General features: G+C 43.5%; 6 protein-coding genes and 1 long non-coding RNA gene across 9 annotated transcripts; 4 read left to right on the top strand and 3 right to left on the bottom strand.

Annotated features, from left to right (window-relative positions):
* Positions 1-26: 26 nt before the first annotated feature.
* Positions 27-743, bottom strand: LOC9646680 (60S ribosomal protein L21-2). The gene is made up of 2 exons (XM_002969577.2): positions 463-743; positions 27-370 (listed from the first exon to the last, which is right to left on the bottom strand). The coding sequence occupies exons 1-2, from the start codon at positions 697-699 to the stop codon at positions 125-127; spliced, it is 483 nt and encodes a 160-aa protein (XP_002969623.1). The 5' UTR covers positions 700-743; the 3' UTR covers positions 27-124.
* Positions 744-813: 70 nt separating this feature from the next.
* On the top strand, positions 814-3,747 carry LOC9646681 (tyrosyl-DNA phosphodiesterase 1). Of its 2 annotated transcripts, XR_002992293.1 has the most exons (17): positions 814-844; positions 906-1,061; positions 1,118-1,360; positions 1,426-1,590; positions 1,644-1,704; positions 1,755-1,825; positions 1,893-2,150; positions 2,202-2,291; positions 2,345-2,479; positions 2,532-2,681; positions 2,738-2,841; positions 2,897-2,950; positions 2,999-3,089; positions 3,147-3,378; positions 3,430-3,519; positions 3,584-3,613; positions 3,677-3,747. XR_002992293.1 is itself a non-coding variant. In XM_024674273.1 (16 exons), exons 1-15 carry the CDS (start codon positions 833-835, stop codon positions 3,495-3,497), a joined length of 1,890 nt encoding a protein of 629 aa, XP_024530041.1. In that variant the 5' UTR covers positions 814-832; the 3' UTR covers positions 3,498-3,519; positions 3,584-3,673. The 2 variants fall into 2 exon arrangements, 1 of the variants encoding a protein (XP_024530041.1); XM_024674273.1 differs by lacking the exon at positions 3,677-3,747 and having other exon boundaries at positions 3,584-3,673.
* On the top strand, positions 3,664-5,851 carry LOC112346122 (casein kinase II subunit beta-like). 2 transcript variants are annotated; one of them, XM_024674274.1, is made up of 10 exons: positions 3,664-3,777; positions 3,841-3,932; positions 3,998-4,108; positions 4,165-4,314; positions 4,372-4,457; positions 4,529-4,694; positions 4,762-5,315; positions 5,374-5,469; positions 5,558-5,602; positions 5,658-5,851. In XM_024674274.1, the coding sequence occupies exons 1-7, from the start codon at positions 3,737-3,739 to the stop codon at positions 4,932-4,934; spliced, it is 819 nt and encodes a 272-aa protein (XP_024530042.1). In that variant the 5' UTR covers positions 3,664-3,736; the 3' UTR covers positions 4,935-5,315; positions 5,374-5,469; positions 5,558-5,602; positions 5,658-5,851. The 2 variants fall into 2 exon arrangements, with proteins under 2 accessions (XP_024530042.1, XP_024530043.1); XM_024674275.1 differs by having other exon boundaries at positions 3,678-3,777; positions 3,833-3,932.
* On the bottom strand, positions 5,006-5,651 carry LOC112346123. Its single transcript, XR_002992294.1, has 2 exons — positions 5,539-5,651; positions 5,006-5,466 (listed from the first exon to the last, which is right to left on the bottom strand). It is a non-coding gene; the product is annotated as an uncharacterized LOC112346123 (long non-coding RNA).
* LOC9660042 (DET1- and DDB1-associated protein 1) lies at positions 5,821-6,833 on the bottom strand. The gene is made up of 5 exons (XM_002969578.2): positions 6,591-6,833; positions 6,399-6,529; positions 6,226-6,286; positions 6,112-6,173; positions 5,821-6,050 (listed from the first exon to the last, which is right to left on the bottom strand). Exons 2-5 carry the CDS (start codon positions 6,480-6,482, stop codon positions 5,964-5,966), a joined length of 294 nt encoding a protein of 97 aa, XP_002969624.1. The 5' UTR covers positions 6,483-6,529; positions 6,591-6,833; the 3' UTR covers positions 5,821-5,963.
* A 25-nt stretch (positions 6,834-6,858) lies between these two features.
* Positions 6,859-7,963, top strand: LOC9646682. Its single transcript, XM_002969356.2, has 2 exons — positions 6,859-7,322; positions 7,589-7,963. Exons 1-2 carry the CDS (start codon positions 6,983-6,985, stop codon positions 7,909-7,911), a joined length of 663 nt encoding a protein of 220 aa, XP_002969402.1. The 5' UTR covers positions 6,859-6,982; the 3' UTR covers positions 7,912-7,963.
* A 3,642-nt stretch (positions 7,964-11,605) lies between these two features.
* On the top strand, positions 11,606-13,449 carry LOC9660044 (cytochrome P450 709B2). Its single transcript, XM_024674551.1, has 5 exons — positions 11,606-11,929; positions 11,989-12,215; positions 12,264-12,505; positions 12,552-12,918; positions 12,974-13,449. Exons 1-5 carry the CDS (start codon positions 11,860-11,862, stop codon positions 13,397-13,399), a joined length of 1,332 nt encoding a protein of 443 aa, XP_024530319.1. The 5' UTR covers positions 11,606-11,859; the 3' UTR covers positions 13,400-13,449.
* Positions 13,450-16,920: the final 3,471 nt, after the last annotated feature.

Consider the following 16,920-nt stretch of genomic DNA (forward strand, 5'->3'; position numbering starts at 1 on the left):
CTCATCTCCAACCCAAAAAATTAGGGTTCTTGGAAAAATGGGCGTTCATAGAAAAATTAGGGTTCTTGGAGAAGTCACAAACTTTTACTAGAGGTCGTGCAAAAAGAGTTTTGAAGAAGGCTCTTCAGTAGCCTCCCTTGAGATCGTTGACAACATCGTATGGCACAGGAGTGACAGTCTCTAGCGTCGCGCCCTCGACGATAAATCCAGGCTTTGGCCCCGCGGGCTGGCGCTTGAGGCACGTCTTGTTGCCACTCTTCCTCGCCTCCGCACTGCTCTTGATTCTCTTGAGGAAATCCTCCCGGCAGCGCGAGGGCTTGACGTGCTCGATCCGGACGTGTAGCCTCTTCTTGATGATCCTGTTCCCCACCTAGCAGAAGAAGCCAAGAATCCACATCAAAATCTTGCGAAAACCCACATCGAATTGGAATAGAAAGACGAAAAGATTGATGCGAGGCATACCTGCTTGTTCATCTCGACTCCGACCGCGCGCTTGGTGACATTCCACACAACCCCGGTGCGGCCGTGGTAGAATTTGTGCGGCATGCCCTTGTGGATCGCGCCATTCACCTTGACATCCACGTAGTCGCCCACACGGAATGTGCGCAGGTAGACGCTGAGCGGGATCGGCCCCTTCTTGCGGAACTCCCTCGCGAACAGATCCCTGGTACGCGCCCTCTGCCCGTGTCCCGCCGGCATTGCGCTAGCTCTTTCTTTCCCCTAGCCGCCGGAAGAACCCTAATCCTAGGAGCCCTAAGATCGATTTAAACATCAGAATGGACGGTCAAGATGATACAATGAAAATGCCCGGGTTTTAGGGCTCTTGGTTGGAATGGAAGTCGAGGTATCTTCTTCCTTGCGATCGCGATCGCGGCGGTTTTGATTTGTAGCTCTTTCCCTGCCAGGATCAAATTGGATTGCTGCTTCCGCTGCTTGCGAATGGAGAGGAGGATCCGTCGGTTGCAGCGATACCGATATTTCGAGGTTTCAACTCGGTCGGAAGGAGCAGCAATCTTGTTGTTGAGGTTTCTTCTTCGGCATTGGAGATGGAGATTTCAGTGGTATGATTATGATCCTTGCATTTTCTTTGTTTTCTCGATTGATCGATGCACTCCAGACAGGGTCGAGCTCAATCTCGATCAAATCCGGCTCCAGCGCGAAGATTATCCTCAGCTCGCAGTCCAAATCTCCACTCCGTGCTGGCGACATTGTCGAAGGAGATCGCTTCTTCAAGTTTATGCTGTGTTCTTCGCTTAAAGGGAAGGCAGCAGCGTCTCAAAGTGACAATGTGCTTGCTTCCAACAAGCGAAAGAGGCAAATCGAGGACGACGAAGCATTCGCCCGAGCTTTGCAGCAGGAGGTATCTATCCTTTTTTTTTTTTTCTATCTTCCTTCACGAAACAAGCATTTTCCTTGTGTGCTCAGGATATGGCGACGACTGTACACTCGAAGAACACGCGAGGTGGCGAGCCCGAGAATTCGAAAATGCTTCAGAGCTCGAGATCGCCTTGTGGTTTCCAGCTACTGCGTGTTCAAGGCTTGCCCGACTGGGCGAACGCTGGGTGCGTGCGAATTTCTGATGTGATAAAGGTGATTCGTGCTTTGGTGGTCTTACGTTATAAGAACTTTTGTGATTGAGTCAGGGCGATGTTCTCGTTGCGATCCTCTCGAATTACATGGTGGACATCGAGTGGCTGCTCTCTGGTAAAGCTACTGCTTGTTTTTTTTCCTTCCAAATAACTTTTTATTCGTAGCTTGCCCGCTTTTGAGGTCGATCCCGCAAGTGGTGATGATCCACGGAGAGAGCAACGTTTCACAACTGCAGGTTTGCGCTGTTGTGTCTATTGTGTAGCTTTTGTCTAATGCTTTTTTTGGTTTCCTTTTGTGTGTAGTCTGTGAAGCCAAGTAACTGGCTACTCTTCAAGCCGAGATTGTGGATCTCATATGGAACACACCATTCCAAAGCCATGCTACTTGTTTATCCAACTGGTGTCCGAGTTGTTGTGCACACTGCAAACCTGATCAATATCGATTGGAATAACAAGACCCAAGGCTTGTGGATGCAAGATTTTCCTTTAAAAAGTATGACGGGGATTACCACTGCATCAGACTTTGAAAACGATCTGGTGGACTATTTGACAGCACTTGAGGTACGTCAGGTTTCCTGTAGCCTTTCGCGAACAAGATCAGTTTTTTTACAGTGGTCAGGATGTACCGTAGATGTCCAACACCATGGACAGATGAAGATCAACGCAAGCTATTTCCGAAACTTCGATTTCAGCAATGCTGCGGTAATTATTTTTCGCACTTTAAAATGAATGGAACTGACGCTTCTAGCTACCAGGTACGGCTGATAGGATCCATACCTGGCTATCACAGTGGCCCTCAGCTGAATAAGTGGGGTCATATGAAGCTCCGTTCGATTTTGAAGGAGGAGAAGTTTGATAAAAAGTTCCAGAATTCTCCTCTTGTGTATCAGGTACCTAGAGTCACGATCTATGCATCGTCGTAACTTGCTTCATTTCTTGCAGTTTTCCTCGCTTGGATCGCTTGACGAGAAATGGATGGAAGAATTCTCGTCTTCGCTAAGCGAAGGTTCGACACTTGATGGGCGACGCTTGGGCTTAGGAGAAGCTCAAATTATTTTTCCCACCGTTGAAGACGTTCGACAATCACTCGAGGTCAGCGATTGTTTCCCGTTATAGGCGCTGGAACTGAACTTGCATCGTCTTCTCAGGGGTATCGTGCTGGGGCCGCGATTCCAAGTCCCGCGAAAAATGTGGAGAAGCCACTGCTTAAGAAGTACTGGTCGCGGTGGCAAGCAGAGCATACTGGAAGAAGGTTTACCATTGTTTCAAACGCTGCAAAAACTCAAGCTCTTGTTCTTGTCATGCAGTCGTGCTATGCCTCACATCAAGACTTTTGTACGCTTTCGGGAAAACGCTCTGGCGTAAGTCCGTGCATTTCCTTGATATTTTGTGACATATCTCCCACGCAGTTGGGTGTGTCTCACGTCCTCGAATCTCAGCAAAGCGGCGTGGGGTGCTTTGCAAAAGAACAAGACACAACTAATGATCCGTTCTTACGAGGTTTGCATTCCTAATGAAATGAGCTTCGCAGCAGTCCTGACTTCATCTTCTCCCCAGCTGGGTGTAGTTTTCCTGCCTTCGATGCTCAGCAAATTCAAGAACAGATACTCTTGCACCGAAGACTTGCCCCTGATCAACGAAAACGAGGCTTGCAAAACCGGAGCACCCAACGTGAAGCTGTATACTCTCGCTGCCACCGAGAGCATGGACGAGGAAGAAGATACCAACGCGAAGATTATAAGGCTGCCTCTGCCTTACGCATTGCCGCCGCCTCGATACTCCTCGCAAGGTTTGAAGCTTCCATTGTCTTGAGAGTGGCTTGCTGGATTCTTGGTGCCAGATGAACCATGGAAGTGGGACAAGCAATACTTACACCCAGACGTCTATGGCAAACGATGGCCAAACTAAAGGCCTCGATACTCCTCGCAAGGTTTGAATCACTTCCATGTTTTTATCATTGTCTTGACGATGGTTTGCTCGAATCTCCATTCCAGATGAATCATGGAAGTGATACTTATGGAAAGGTTTCCTTAATATTTTTCTTTTATGGATAGAGCTTATATAACTTTGGCCCTTTCTACTAATAGAAAGTACGCCGCCGGAGGAGCCCTAAAAATCCCACAAGTGCGAATGGTTGGACGGCCAGGATGCGCTGCGATTGGAGCTCGGCTATGGGGCGCCAAGGAAGGTGAAGTTTGGGACTCGAGGTGACAAGGCCGTGAAGATTGGTTCGTGGGTTTTAGGGGTTTAGGGCAACAGGGATGCGGGAAATCCATAGCGCCTTGCGCTGCCGCCAACTGCTGAGGAGTCATCGTCGCTTCTACTGCCTCGCGGCTTCCAAGCGTAAGTAAAAAGGAAAGAACAAATGGAATTTGCGCTGACAAGGGAGGTTTTCCTCGTGTTTGTAGAGATGAAGAACGCCGCGGAAGGGCGGCCGAAGAAGATCAAGTTTTTCGTGGGGAGCCAGAGGAGCAATGTGGAGGCGCTCAAGCGAGAGAAGCACTTGGAAAACTCTCCTGGTGAGTTTTGAGAGCTGGGATCACTATGGAGAAACTATAAATTGTGGTTGTTGCAGGATGGATCGAGGCTTTTTGTTCGCAGAAGGAGAACGATCTTTTCGTGAGAGTTGACACCGACTTCATCCGGGATCAGTTTAATCTCCACGGGCTTAGCAACGAGGTCTTGGATTATCATGGATCTCTGCGTGACATCCTCGAGACGTACAGTAAGTTCTCAAGCTCTCTCGTTCTCACCCCCTCCTTGAATATTCTCGTTTTTCCAGGGGGGTATTTCGATGAAGAAGCGCAAAAGTTGTATGGTCTGATCCACAGGCGGTACATTCTATCCACCAAAGGACTCGAGGCCATGGTACGTTTTCTCACATCACTTATGAAACGCTTCTTTTGTTCATCATGTTTTTTTCTTCTCCTCTTGTCCAGGCGAGAAAGTTCAAGCACGAAGAGTTTGAAAAGTGCCCGAGATCCTGCTGCGAGGATCAAACTTGTCTTCCAGTTGGGCTCTCGGACGATCCAGGAGTGTCCACGGTTCGCTTCTTCTGCCCCCGGTGCGAAGACGTGTTTGATCCGATCGCCGTGCAACATCGAAGTAAGCAAAGTTCCTGTTGTTATCTTATCTTTCTCGCCATCGCTAAGATCTCTGTTCTGGATTCCAGGTGTCGATGGCGCATACTTTGGTCCCACATTCGCGCACTTGCTACTCCTGACGCATCCCATGGAAATCAAGCCCTGTGTCAAGCATCCATCGTCGTCTGGCTACGTTCCTAGGATCTTTGGCTTTAAAATTCATAAACCATCCGCGTCTAGCGACGATATGGAAGTTGCTTGACAATCCAGTCGATTTTTTCTCATATTTTCCTGACGATCTTGTACTTATAATCGAGAAATCCACAGGGTAAAAAAAGGTTCCACAGAAGAAACTAGCCGTTAGTTCTTACGTTCTTACGTGGTTGTAAAAAACTCTTTCCTAGCTAGCCTGTGTACAGTGGAGTTCTCTCCCCTTTCCCTTATTTTTCTCGAATCGAATCGAATGGACAGCGCCAGAGGTTTTTGTGATCCGCGCTTCCATCACAGCCAGCGAGCTTTGGTGCCGAGATCACGACGAAGAAGCAGTCAAATTCGCTGCGCTGGTGGAGGAGATCACAGCCAAAGTTTCTTGCATCGGCTAGGCGAGGCCTGGAGCGTTGTCTTGGGCTTACAATCGTCGCAGGTAGCTACAAGATTGCTCGTTTCCTGGTTTTTCCTCATCGCTTGTTCGTTCTTTCCAGGCCGGGACGAGGAGAGTCGCCAAGCAGAGATTTTCCAAGCTTCTCGTCACTGACAGAGGCTTCGACGCCGAGAAGCTCTCGCATTTCTACAGCCTGGTAAGCAAGCAAGCTTCTCAAGATTAGAACACAAGCTAGAGACTTAGAACACAAGAGCTAGAAACTTACAAGTTTTCTTGTACCAAAGGCAAAGGCGGCCATCTCGGAGCACGTAGTTCTCGAAGACAAGCAGGTAACTCGTTGATAGAGTAGCGTTTTCATTTCCAAAGTGACGATGGATCGAACAGGGAAAAGCCACAGTCGAAAGACTCGGGGAGTTGCAACTCCAGTTCAACGTGAAGAGGATAAAGAGTTCCGCGCAGAACGAGCCTTGGGCGGTGCCGACGCTGATCGAGTACGAGCCGGAGTGAGAGATCTGCTAGAGGGCGGTGAATCACCTGTGTACACAAGTTTCTAAAAGAAAGTTACCATTGTCGATCTAGATATTCACAAGCTTAGAGATCGAGAAAATGGATTCTGCTCATCAAACCTGTGTAGCCAACCTCTGTTTTTTTTTCCATCGCGGGCTTGTTAAGTACAGGGAGAACTCGCGATCATCTCTTCTCTGGAGCGCAAGTTGTGCTCTTGGGACGCTTGTGATCCCCGAGAGGCGAATCGGTGGCCGAGCGCTTCAACTTGAGCTGCTTGCATACACTCGAGTGAGTGATGAATGAATCATAGCATTGATCGGGAAGAACTTACCTTGTGATCGGCTTTTTGATAGAAGTGCCTCAGCAAAATGTTGGTAGCTTCAGTGGAGATGACTGCAAAGAAAGCAAAGTTAGCTCAAATTCGCGAAGCTATGGTGATGGTTACCTTGATCCGCCGGAGGCATCGTCCGGTCGTGAGTAGCGTGATAAGTGAGCGGTGTGAGTTGCTGCAAAAAAAAAAAGAAAAAAAAAAAAGAAATGGTGGTCAGTCAAGCAAGAACAACGAAGAAAACACGAAGAGAAGAAAAACCGAAGAGAAAATGCTCGTCGATCTCTTACGGAGCGATGAGAAGGATCCGATGGTCTCAACTGGCTGAAATTGTGCGGGTTGTACGAAGGAAGATCGCCCAGCAAGGAACCCATTGTGATCCTCGCGAAAAGAAAACCTCTTTTTTCGCTTTGCGTTGCTACTGATGAATGAAAAGAGCTAATGAGAAGAGGGGAAGAACAAGGAGAGATTACTCCACATACCTCGACGAAGACGATAGATCTGCGCGCTTCTAGAGGAGGAGGCGCAGCGGCATTGCAAAGCCCTACCTACACTCTGGGAGAACCAAAAACCCTACCCTTCGAGCGCAAGCGACACGATCGCTCGCTTCTATCCGATAGAGCGACCAGGATTTTAAGGCGCACACCGATTCCCTCTCGCTCGATCGATCGCAACCCCGCAGCTAAAAGAATGTCCCTTCTCTCCTCCTCCTATGACATGGAAAAGAGCCTTGGTTTTGTTGGCTAGGGTTTTTAAGCGGCATCGTCGACAATGCGGGCAGCAGGGCGCGCGATCTTCCCTCCCCGACCGATCAGCAGGTGTTTGTAGCTCGCCAGGAGCTGGGAATCCCCCGGCGCCAGCTTAGATCGTGGCCATGGCAGTGGAATTCGAGAGTGTGGATGGAGGGAATGGAATCTCGCTCGCTGTGAGGATCTACAGGCCGGCGGAGGAGGCGCGCATCGCAGATCTGGCGCTGGTTCTGGTGCACCAATTCACGGTGCTTGGCGGGTGTCAGGGATTGCTCAAAGGGATGGCGACGGAGCTCAACAACAGGGGATACCTGGTTGTCACGTTTGATATGCGTGGTGCTGGGCGATCCTCCGGGCGGGCTACGCTCATGGGATCGTCGGAGGTCCAGGACGTGGTGAGAGTTTGCGAGTGGGCCGTGGAGAAAATCCCTGCCTCGAGGATCGTTCTCGTCGGCTCTTCAGCGGGTACGTGAAACTCCTCCGACCGATCGTACTCTAGTCGGTTTGGAAGCTCTAGTTTTTCCATAGCTGTTCTTCCTCCTCTTTCGTTTCTTCGTCTCTTTCTCCCAAGCTTTGGAGTTCTGTTGTGGATTTCCTTTTTATCTTCAGTCTTGTTTGGAAGCATTGCTTGATCGAAACAGGAACTCTTGATGGATGATCATCAGGATGAGAGAATGGAGCATGCATTTCCTTTTGGGTTCTAACTCTAGTTTCTCTTTTCTCGATTCCAGGGGCTCCAATTGCTGGCTCGGCTGTGGATCAGGTGAAAGAAGTAGTGGGATACGTGGGGCTGGGCTACCCGTTTGGATTCTGGGCGTCGGTTCTTTTCGGCCGCCACAACAAAGCGATCCTCCAGTCGGCCAAGCCCAAGCTGTTCGTCATGGGAACTCGCGATGGGTTTACGAGCGTCAAGCAGCTGGAATCCAAGCTCAAGTCCGCGGTTGGGAGAGCCGAGACGCGCCTCGTCCCTGGAGTCGGCCATTTCCAGATGGAAGCTCCCGACTACGATCCCATGATGGCCAACTTTGTCACAGAGTTCTGTAAGTCATTGTGATTTTTTCTGTGTTATATACAAGAGTGCCTTGAGCTGTATTTTAAAAAATTAATAATTCTACCTCAGCATAGCCGCATTATAAACTTTTCATACTAAAATTGTCACAGAAATACAAGATTAGATGGATCTTTATAGAGTATCAATTTTTGTGAACAAAAAGAGTGAACTGAATAAACAGCCCTAAGAGTTTAGTAACCATGGTTATATAAAGATTAAAAAAAGGGAGAGCTCAGCGATGGAGCTCCACTTGTCGCTCGTGTCAAAGGTATGCACCGAGCTAGAAACGCACGTAGGGTGCAGCAACAAGACGCTGGCCGAGTGTATCATCGAGCTGGGCCGGCGCAGCGAGAGCGTGGAGAAATTCGGCGGCAAGCTCAAGGAAAACGGGGCGGAGTTCCCGGATGACTTCGTCAAGAGGCTGCTGGCGATCATTCACGCCATCTTCCCGCCCGTGAGGAAAGACAAGGATAGACATCGGGGGAGGGAGGAAGATAGAGATCATAAGGAGAAGGAGCGAGATAAAGAGGAGAGGGATTGCGAGCGGGATCGAGATGGAGAAAGGCATAGGGACACGGATAGCAGTGGGAGAAGCAGCAGCTCTCCAGAGAGGTTTGAAATAACGCAGCTGGCTGCTTCAGGGGTGGTGGGCATGCGAAATAATCCCATGCATGACGATGACGGAGGTTGTATGCTGTATGACGACGAGGGTGAGGAAGAAGAGCTTGAAATAGAGCTGAACGAGGACGAGCCTGCGTTCTTGAGGGGACTCGGTTGATCTCTCACCTGTGAAGATCGTGAGGAACCCCGACGGTTCTTTGCAGAGAGCAGCATTGGCTCTGGCTAAGCTTCGCGAACAGCAGCAGCGAACAATGCTGGACTCTAGACTTGAATTCCAAAACTGTATAGGTAGTTCAGGTGGTTCATAACACTACAGTGACAATATAGGTTTTTCAGCATGTTTTGACAATTTGAGTTTTCCAGTAAGTTTTATATATGGTTTTAAAATTTGGCTATAGGTATTTTTATTAGTTCTATATAGTGGTTATGATTTACTGCTTCTGTCTATGTTTGTAGCATGGTCTTGAAATATGATTAACTTTATAAATCAGTTTTTGGAATGATTTATATTAATGTTTAAAAGCTAACCTTTAAAGAAGATTGTCCTAAAGTTAGGTACTTCATCCACTTGTGATCAACCCATCTGAAGTGGTGATGTATTTATTCTTCTTGAGTAAATATTAATAGTTGTATGGTCATAATCTTAGCAATACTGCAAGACCATAACTTTGAGCATCTTTGAAGTAGACAATCACTTACTTGGCATCTCTTATACAATCCTTCAAACTCAGTTGAAAACTTGCATAAAAACACAAATGCATTAATGAATTCAAATAAAATGGATTGAAGATGCCCTTTTGCAAGTGAACATTTATTGAATGGGGAATTCCCAAGTAAAGGAATCTCAAAAGAAGAATTAGTGTTTGAAGTTTGGAATACATAAGTGAAATGTTCTCCAATATAAAAAATATCCACTATAACTGGGCAATACTGATTTAATTCACAATCTTGAACCACCTCCAAAGCTAACTTACATCTTTTCTAGTGGGAATCATAGTGTGAGAGAATGAAAATTTCGATCAAAATGAGCTCAACTAGAATTATACAAATGTGATCAAATCCCATTTGACAAGGGTTTAAGATTTTCCATCCAATTTCAACATCTACTTGAGGTGATAAATGAGAATTTGGATAAATGTACTGGTAAACCAAAATATAAACTTATTTATCTCAAGAGTTAAAAATCTAAAAGATAAATTTTACTAACAGTAATTTCCCAAAAAGAAAACTTAGATTTTGTTGTTGACAAAAATTAAGAATTTTTTTGTGATTTCCAAAAAAAATCTCTCCTAGAAATAGTATTATATATAAACCAAGTTTTTCTTTGAGTTATTTTCATCTTTGATAATTGTGTTTGATTATTATTTAAAAAATTTTAAGTGAATGTAAATTGCTTGATAAGGTGCAATCTTTGTGCTCATTGTTGTGGCAGAATTGATTCTAGCAACCCCAAAAATAGGCCACATGCTTAGAAATTTTATTTACACTAAGTTGGAATTTTAGTTTCTAACACTTATAAAGCACCAAAACTAGTTCTTTTACTTGTTTCTATAATTGTGAAGCTTGGACCTATAATTTAATTACAATGAGTCCATTTAAAATTAACACATCACTATATGATATTGTAAGTTGAACAAAATTAAAAGCTAAATCATTTTTCTTTTTCAACAAATGAACAAATCAATCAATTAACTTAAAAGAAATATAAATGTTATGATAAACTAATGTACTATATACTATTCTTTCCCATGTTTTCTTTATAGTTTTTGAGTTTGTTGTGATATCATATAAATATTTGAATTCACTCTCTAAAGTTGCAACCCAATAATTACCAAATTCTCCATAGTTAAAGTTGTTATAAAAAAAACATACCTTTATCCAAGTGAGTGTTCTACATGTGCTCCTCTCCATTTAACACTTCTAACTAGTTACAATATTCACAAGCATGTTGAAGTGTTCTTAGTCATAAATCTTACTAACATTATAAAAAATATTAATAATAACCAATATAAACCTATAACACCTTTTTAGACTATCATTTAGTAATCCAACCATGATATAGGGAGTATACCATTGAGCAAATACTTGATGCTCAATAGCTTGCTAATAATTAAGTGTTTGAATAATATACAAGATTTAAGCATCTTACTAAATCAGAACTTGTTAATTATGTAGATGTGTTAAAGTTATTAAGTATTTATTTTTACTCTCCACCATAGCAAAAAGCTCATCATCAAATTTTTTATATCCATTTAATACACTTTTATGCATTAGCTCCACAACAAAAGAGAACACCAAATCAAGTTTAGACAAAAGCTTATTAAAAAATCCATTCAATAATTTAACTCAAATCTACTTACCCATAACAATTAAGAAAGAGAGTAGTGTTCTATTATGAATATCAGTATCCCTCTAGATTTTCTTGAGATTTGTGAGTGAAAACCATTAAACAACCAAAACTTTATCTACTCTTTCCTCCTAATCTTGCATAGTTTTGAGTTGTTTTAGTTCCATCAAATTTAATAAAATATTTGAGTACTTCCAGTGTGACATTTGTAATGTAGACAACTTACTCTTCCCTTACTTAACATTTTCAATAGCTTGCATTATGTTGGATGGTTTGATCCAGAAATTAAGCATAAAATTAGTTGTTTAAACTCTTGTAGCCTTAGAAAACAAACATCCAACCCATATTTGACTTTCACACCATCTTTGAAAAGTTCTTCTAATTTGTATAGTAGAAATTTTAGAAATGGGTCATGTTGACAAAATTTGTAGTCAGATTGGCTATTGTAAAAGTAAATCGGCAAAGATTCCGGCAAGTGTGGTTACTCACTTACCACCTCTAGAGGTATACATATGGTTGACAAAATTTGGCCCATACCTCTAGAGGTGGTAAGTGAGTAACCACACTTGCCAGAATCTTTGCCGGTTTACTTTTACAATAGCCAATCTGACTTGCGATGTCGTCCAATATCATTGAAAAGTGAGTAACCACACACAAACCACCACTAACCAACGAGTAACAGTGTAACGCTACAAGTTCCTGTAGTTTCTTAGGGATAGATCCACTCCATCTGTTTGGCTTAAATGCACTCGCCCACATCTCCCACACATTTTACCCTTAATCCAGCAAATGGAAGGGAGATGGATCTTGAGCACTTGCATCGTCCTCTTCACTGCAGCGCTATGGCGATTCGTGACGGTCTACTGGTGGCGCCCCAGGGCGATCGCGGCGCAGCTGAAGAAGGAGGGCATTCAGGGGCTTCCATTCCGGTTCATGGTAGGCCAAATAGCTGAAATCCAGAACATGAGGCGCGCCATCAAGACATGGAAAGTTTCAGCCACGACATTTTCCATCGGGTACATCCTGCGTTGCTCAAATGGCGGAAGCAATATGGTATGTTATTGTCATCCCTGATGAATCTCAAAGCTTCGTTTCTGATGATCATGGTCCAGGAAAGAGATTTGTGTTCTGGTGGGGAACTGAACCAAGGATATCGGTCTCGGAGCCTGAGATCGTAAGGGAGGTTTTGTCTAAGAAGTTTTCTCAGTTTGATAAATCGGAGGGCGGGTTGCGGGTTGCGAACTTGTTCCTTGGTCGTGGATTGGTTTGTGTTACTGGAGAGGAATGGGGTCATCACCGCCGACTCGTAGCACCGGCATTCTTTCATGAACGTATTAAAGTGGGTATTCATACTATTATCTTCTGTTTCTGATTCTCCTGTACACAGCAAATGACCGGTACAATCGCAGGGTGCACATTTCGCATGCTTGATCAATGGGAAGCTACGAGGCAGCAGAATCCCGAGATTGAAATCTCTGGAGAAGTGCGCAAGCTCACAGGAGACGTTATCTCCCATACAGCATTTGGAACTAGCTATCTCGAAGGGCAGAGGGTTTTCGAGATATTGTCTAAGAAAATCCCAGAGCTAGTGCCCAAACTCATCAGCTTTTCGTGGATTCCAGGCTTCAGGTATGCTCGATCATCTATTGAACTGAATCATAATCACTTGCTACAGGTTTCTCCCACTTCCAATCAACCTCCAACTGTGGAAGCTTCATCAGGAGTTGGATTCTCTGATCACTGGGATCATAGACGAGCGTCGGAACTCAGTGAAGTCAGGGGGGAGCAATACATACGGGAATGACTTACTCGGACTGATGCTAAAGGAGTGTGACAGCAGCAGTAATTTCACAAGCAGTAATCTGATAGAGGAATGCAAGACGTTCTACATTGCGGGCCATGAGACCACAGCCGCCCTACTAACCTGGACTTTGATGCTACTGGGAGGCTATCCTGAATGGCAAGAACGCGCCCGTGCTGAGGTACACGAAGTATGTGGCAATGAGATTCCTGATGGCGAGAGTGTCAGCAGGCTCAAGCTTGTAAGTCGATCAATATCTCCTAATTCCAAAACTTAACTTCTTGATTCTTGAACAGGTGGGAATGATCCTTTACGAAACTCTGCGGTTGTATCCACCAGTAGTCGAGATGACCAGGGAGTGTGTGGAGGAGTCTTGGCTGCAAGATTTACACGTTCCAAAAGGAGTATCTGTATTGTTTCCAATCGTTGGATTGCATCAGGATAAGGAGCTCTGGGGAGAAGATGCAGGCCAATTCAATCCTGATCGCTTCAAAGATGGGATCTCAAGCGCGTGCAAGCATCCAAATGCTTTCATGCCGTTTTCGTTTGGGCCGCGGGTGTGCGTGGGCCAGTCGTTTGCGATGATCGAAGCCAAAGTCATTCTGGCTATGATACTACAGCGATTCTTGTTCCGGCTTTCACCGAACTACCGCCATAATCCTGCGATGAAGTTTGGCTTGAAGCCTATCCATGGAGTGCCGCTTGTACTCTGTAAAATGTGATGCATGTTCGTGGCATTAGAAGTTTATAAAAGTTATGTTTGTTAAACTTCTCCGAGTTCTTGAACCAAACTGGTTGATAAATCATCTGCTCTTTCATAGTACCTCAGAAACGTTTAGAACCATCGCGATGGAGCCCGAGGTTCCAAGAGATCTGCATCTTTTCATCCACCACCGAGTGCTTCTTGAACGATCCAGAGCGAGACGCGGTTTGGTGTCAAGGGCGAGACGATCAAGTGCGAGATCAACTCATCTAGAACCCGTCCTCCTAACTCCTAAATCCGCCTCGAGCAGCGAGAATCTCGTCCAAAATGCCATGCTTATCAAATTCAAAGTAGAGTTTAAACTGTTTATAATACTGTTTTGATATGGATACATATATTTTTCGAGCCATTGGATTGAAACAGCATAGTTTAGAATATAGCCATCAATCGGCATTATGGAATAGACAGGACTGCCATAGTGGATCACATTCTAGTTTGGGCTTGCATTGCTTCACCAGCCACTGCACAATAGAAACTACCCCTGCAAAATCAGTGATCCACTCTGAATTGAAAGGAGATGGAAAACATATATCTTAGATGTACCACCACCGCTAACACTGAATTTACCAACAGGAATCAACGTCCATCAATGACTTGTGATATGCATTACATATTTGCTCTAATATATTAATTATAACATTTTGTACTTAGTGAAGGATATTAGTATTAGCCACAACCACACCATCAACATCCACTATAATATAGTTTGATGGAATACAAAATAATTTAATATTAAAAACAAAGTACCATATGCAAAGTTGTCTAAATTTTTTAATTAATTATTTTACACATAAATATTAAATATAATAATGCAATGTTGCATTAATATAAAAGATTAACTAATGTTAAATATAATTAAATATTTTCGGTCACTTAGTAATTAAATCACTTCAACATTTTGGATAAGTTTATTTTAAGTTTTCCAATATTGTAAATGTAGTTACAAAATTAATTATGTCAAAAGTAAAGATGTTTATAATATTGCAACCTGAAAGTGTAAATCTTGACCTTTTTCTATGTAAAAAAGTCTTTGCAACCATATCCACTGTAGTATTTGAATATATAGATTCTTCATAAGTTGTGAATAAATCTTTGCTCAAAATCAATCAAGCTAACTTTTATGTGTGGAAACAGTTCATACAAACCAAGTATAATATCATTGCTATGTCTTCACTGAAGTATTGGGCCAAAAGTTTAAACATAAGGGTAATAAAAGTCCAAGAATCAAGCATTATATCTTTTTGTTGCATTCGTATGTAATTTATGGGGTTATAGGCCTACTTATCCAAAAAAAATTATTTCTTTTTAATGTATTCTTTTACATTATAACCTAATCTAAGTACATTCTAACCGTTAGGTCATAAAATATGCTAAAATATACCTAGAAGTGTTTCAACTGTACATTTAGAATATACCTGAATATTCTAGCATACTATTTATAACCCTGCCAGTGATCAGAATTCTTCTCATCCCTTCATCGTTTTTTCTTTCCTCAGTGCCGATCAGGGTAGGTGAGTGAGTGAGAGACTTAGACAAGATCTTAGTAGCATCACATCAAGAAGAAAGAGGAAGAAGAAGAAGAAGAAGAAGACATGGCTTCTCCAAGGCGATGCTCCATCCTCTTTAAATGAAGGCGTTTGCTGCCAGAGATCGATCTACTCACTCACACTGGAGGAGCTCCAGAATTCAATGCAGGACGAGTTCACTCCTTATGGTTACCTTTTAAGAATAGGTTAAGATCACTAGGGTTGCAAATGAATCAAGAGATTGAGGAGGAAGTGTTGCAGCAGCTGCCGCTGTGCGATGTCTGGCGGATGAGAGCAGTGTGCAAACAGTGGCGGGAATTGATCGACTCCCCAGGGTTTGGCAAGCATTCCAGCAGCTGTTCCGGAAGAAATGCACAATACAGCACCCCTCACTCTTACATGGTTGCCCCTTTGCCACGCTCACTCCTTGCTTCCTCCGTGGCACGCTTAGTCACGCCCAGCTCTGCACCCTAAATGTTTAACGTTAAACTTTAATTAGTAGATGCTGTTAACGGATATGTTAAGGACTATAATTTTATAATTAGCCAGTGAATGAACGGCTATAATTTATAAGTATATAACCTACGATTGGTTTAGGTTTTTCCTCATTGTGTTTTATGTTTGTGCTCCTTATATTTTCTTTCTTATTTTATTCATTCTCTTTAGTATTGGAATATTCTTTTAGGTTTTGTATTACTGTTGGTCTTCTTCCACAAGAGAGAGAAAGGAAGCTACATTTAATATTCTATGCAGTCATATTAAGCTATACAATCAAGATAATGCTGTTATAGTAGAATAAATAATATATTTGATTTTGTACTTTTAAATACTTAAAAATAGTTGAAAATAATATACAGTAAGTGCATGTAAGCAATGAGGTAGCATGCAAATCCAAATAAGCAAACAGGGCCCACCCTAAATAAGGGGGGGTGCTGTATTATGCATTCTACCCCAACTGGATAGAGATGGAAGTGTGCCCATAGGGGGGGTTTCTTATAGGAAGTGCTGGTGGATTGCTCTGCTTTGTGAAAGGGAACCAGGTCCTAGTAGGCAATCCACTCACTGGATGCTTTAGAGTGTTCAGGGCTAAAAGGCTGATTTCATCCTCTTACATGGGCATTAGTCAAGACTTCAAGGAATACACAGTCTGCTTTGTAAGAAGTGGTTCTTGTGAAGAAAAAAAAGTTGAGATCAGAGGTAAGGCGAGAAGTGTCTACACAATGTTTACAACAGCTCATGTATACAACTCGAAACTTGGATGTTGGAGGGCTGCTAGCACACCATTGGGATGGTGTCAGTTGGAGAATGGTGGGCAACACTTTGTATTTGCTTTGTGGTCACTACAAGAAGTTGAATGATCCAGAGTATGTTGGTCTGTTCACTTTGGATTTGGAAGGGTTGAGGTTTGAATTAAAGCAGACTTGGCCATGGGATGAGCGGCTACACAGGAATCATGGTGTATTTGTTTCCTGCCATGGTCGGACAGGTTGCACTCAATTCAAAAACAGCATGCAGCTATGGTATATGCAAGGAGAAACAGGTGGTGGTGTTGAAGGTGAAAATCTGGCTAAAGGTGTTAGTAAAGAATGCAATGCTATTTGTTTGAATGGAGCTGTTTTATTTGTGGAGGAGAAGTCTTTGAATTTATCTACTACAGATGCAATTGCTTTCCCATTTCAGATAAATTCCGATCTAGCAAATTTGGTAAAATTTACACCTTCACTTTTATTACCATAACTTGTGTTGTGTTTCTTTTTATAATATAAATTACTTAGTCTTGTCTATCTAAGCTAGATATTTTCTTTTATTGGGCAATTTCACGAGCGCTGGGCCAAGCGCCTGATACGAATGCATGAGGCATGTGCATCTCTCTCTTTGTTTCTCTCACTCCTTCTAGGGTTTCCTCCCTAGTGCTCTTGATGCATGCTCTGGAGCTCCGTGCTGCTTGTGATCA

Source organism: Selaginella moellendorffii, unplaced genomic scaffold (genome assembly GCF_000143415.4).
Source record: "Selaginella moellendorffii unplaced genomic scaffold, v1.0 SELMOscaffold_12, whole genome shotgun sequence".
Taxonomy (NCBI): Eukaryota; Viridiplantae; Streptophyta; class Lycopodiopsida; order Selaginellales; family Selaginellaceae; genus Selaginella; species Selaginella moellendorffii.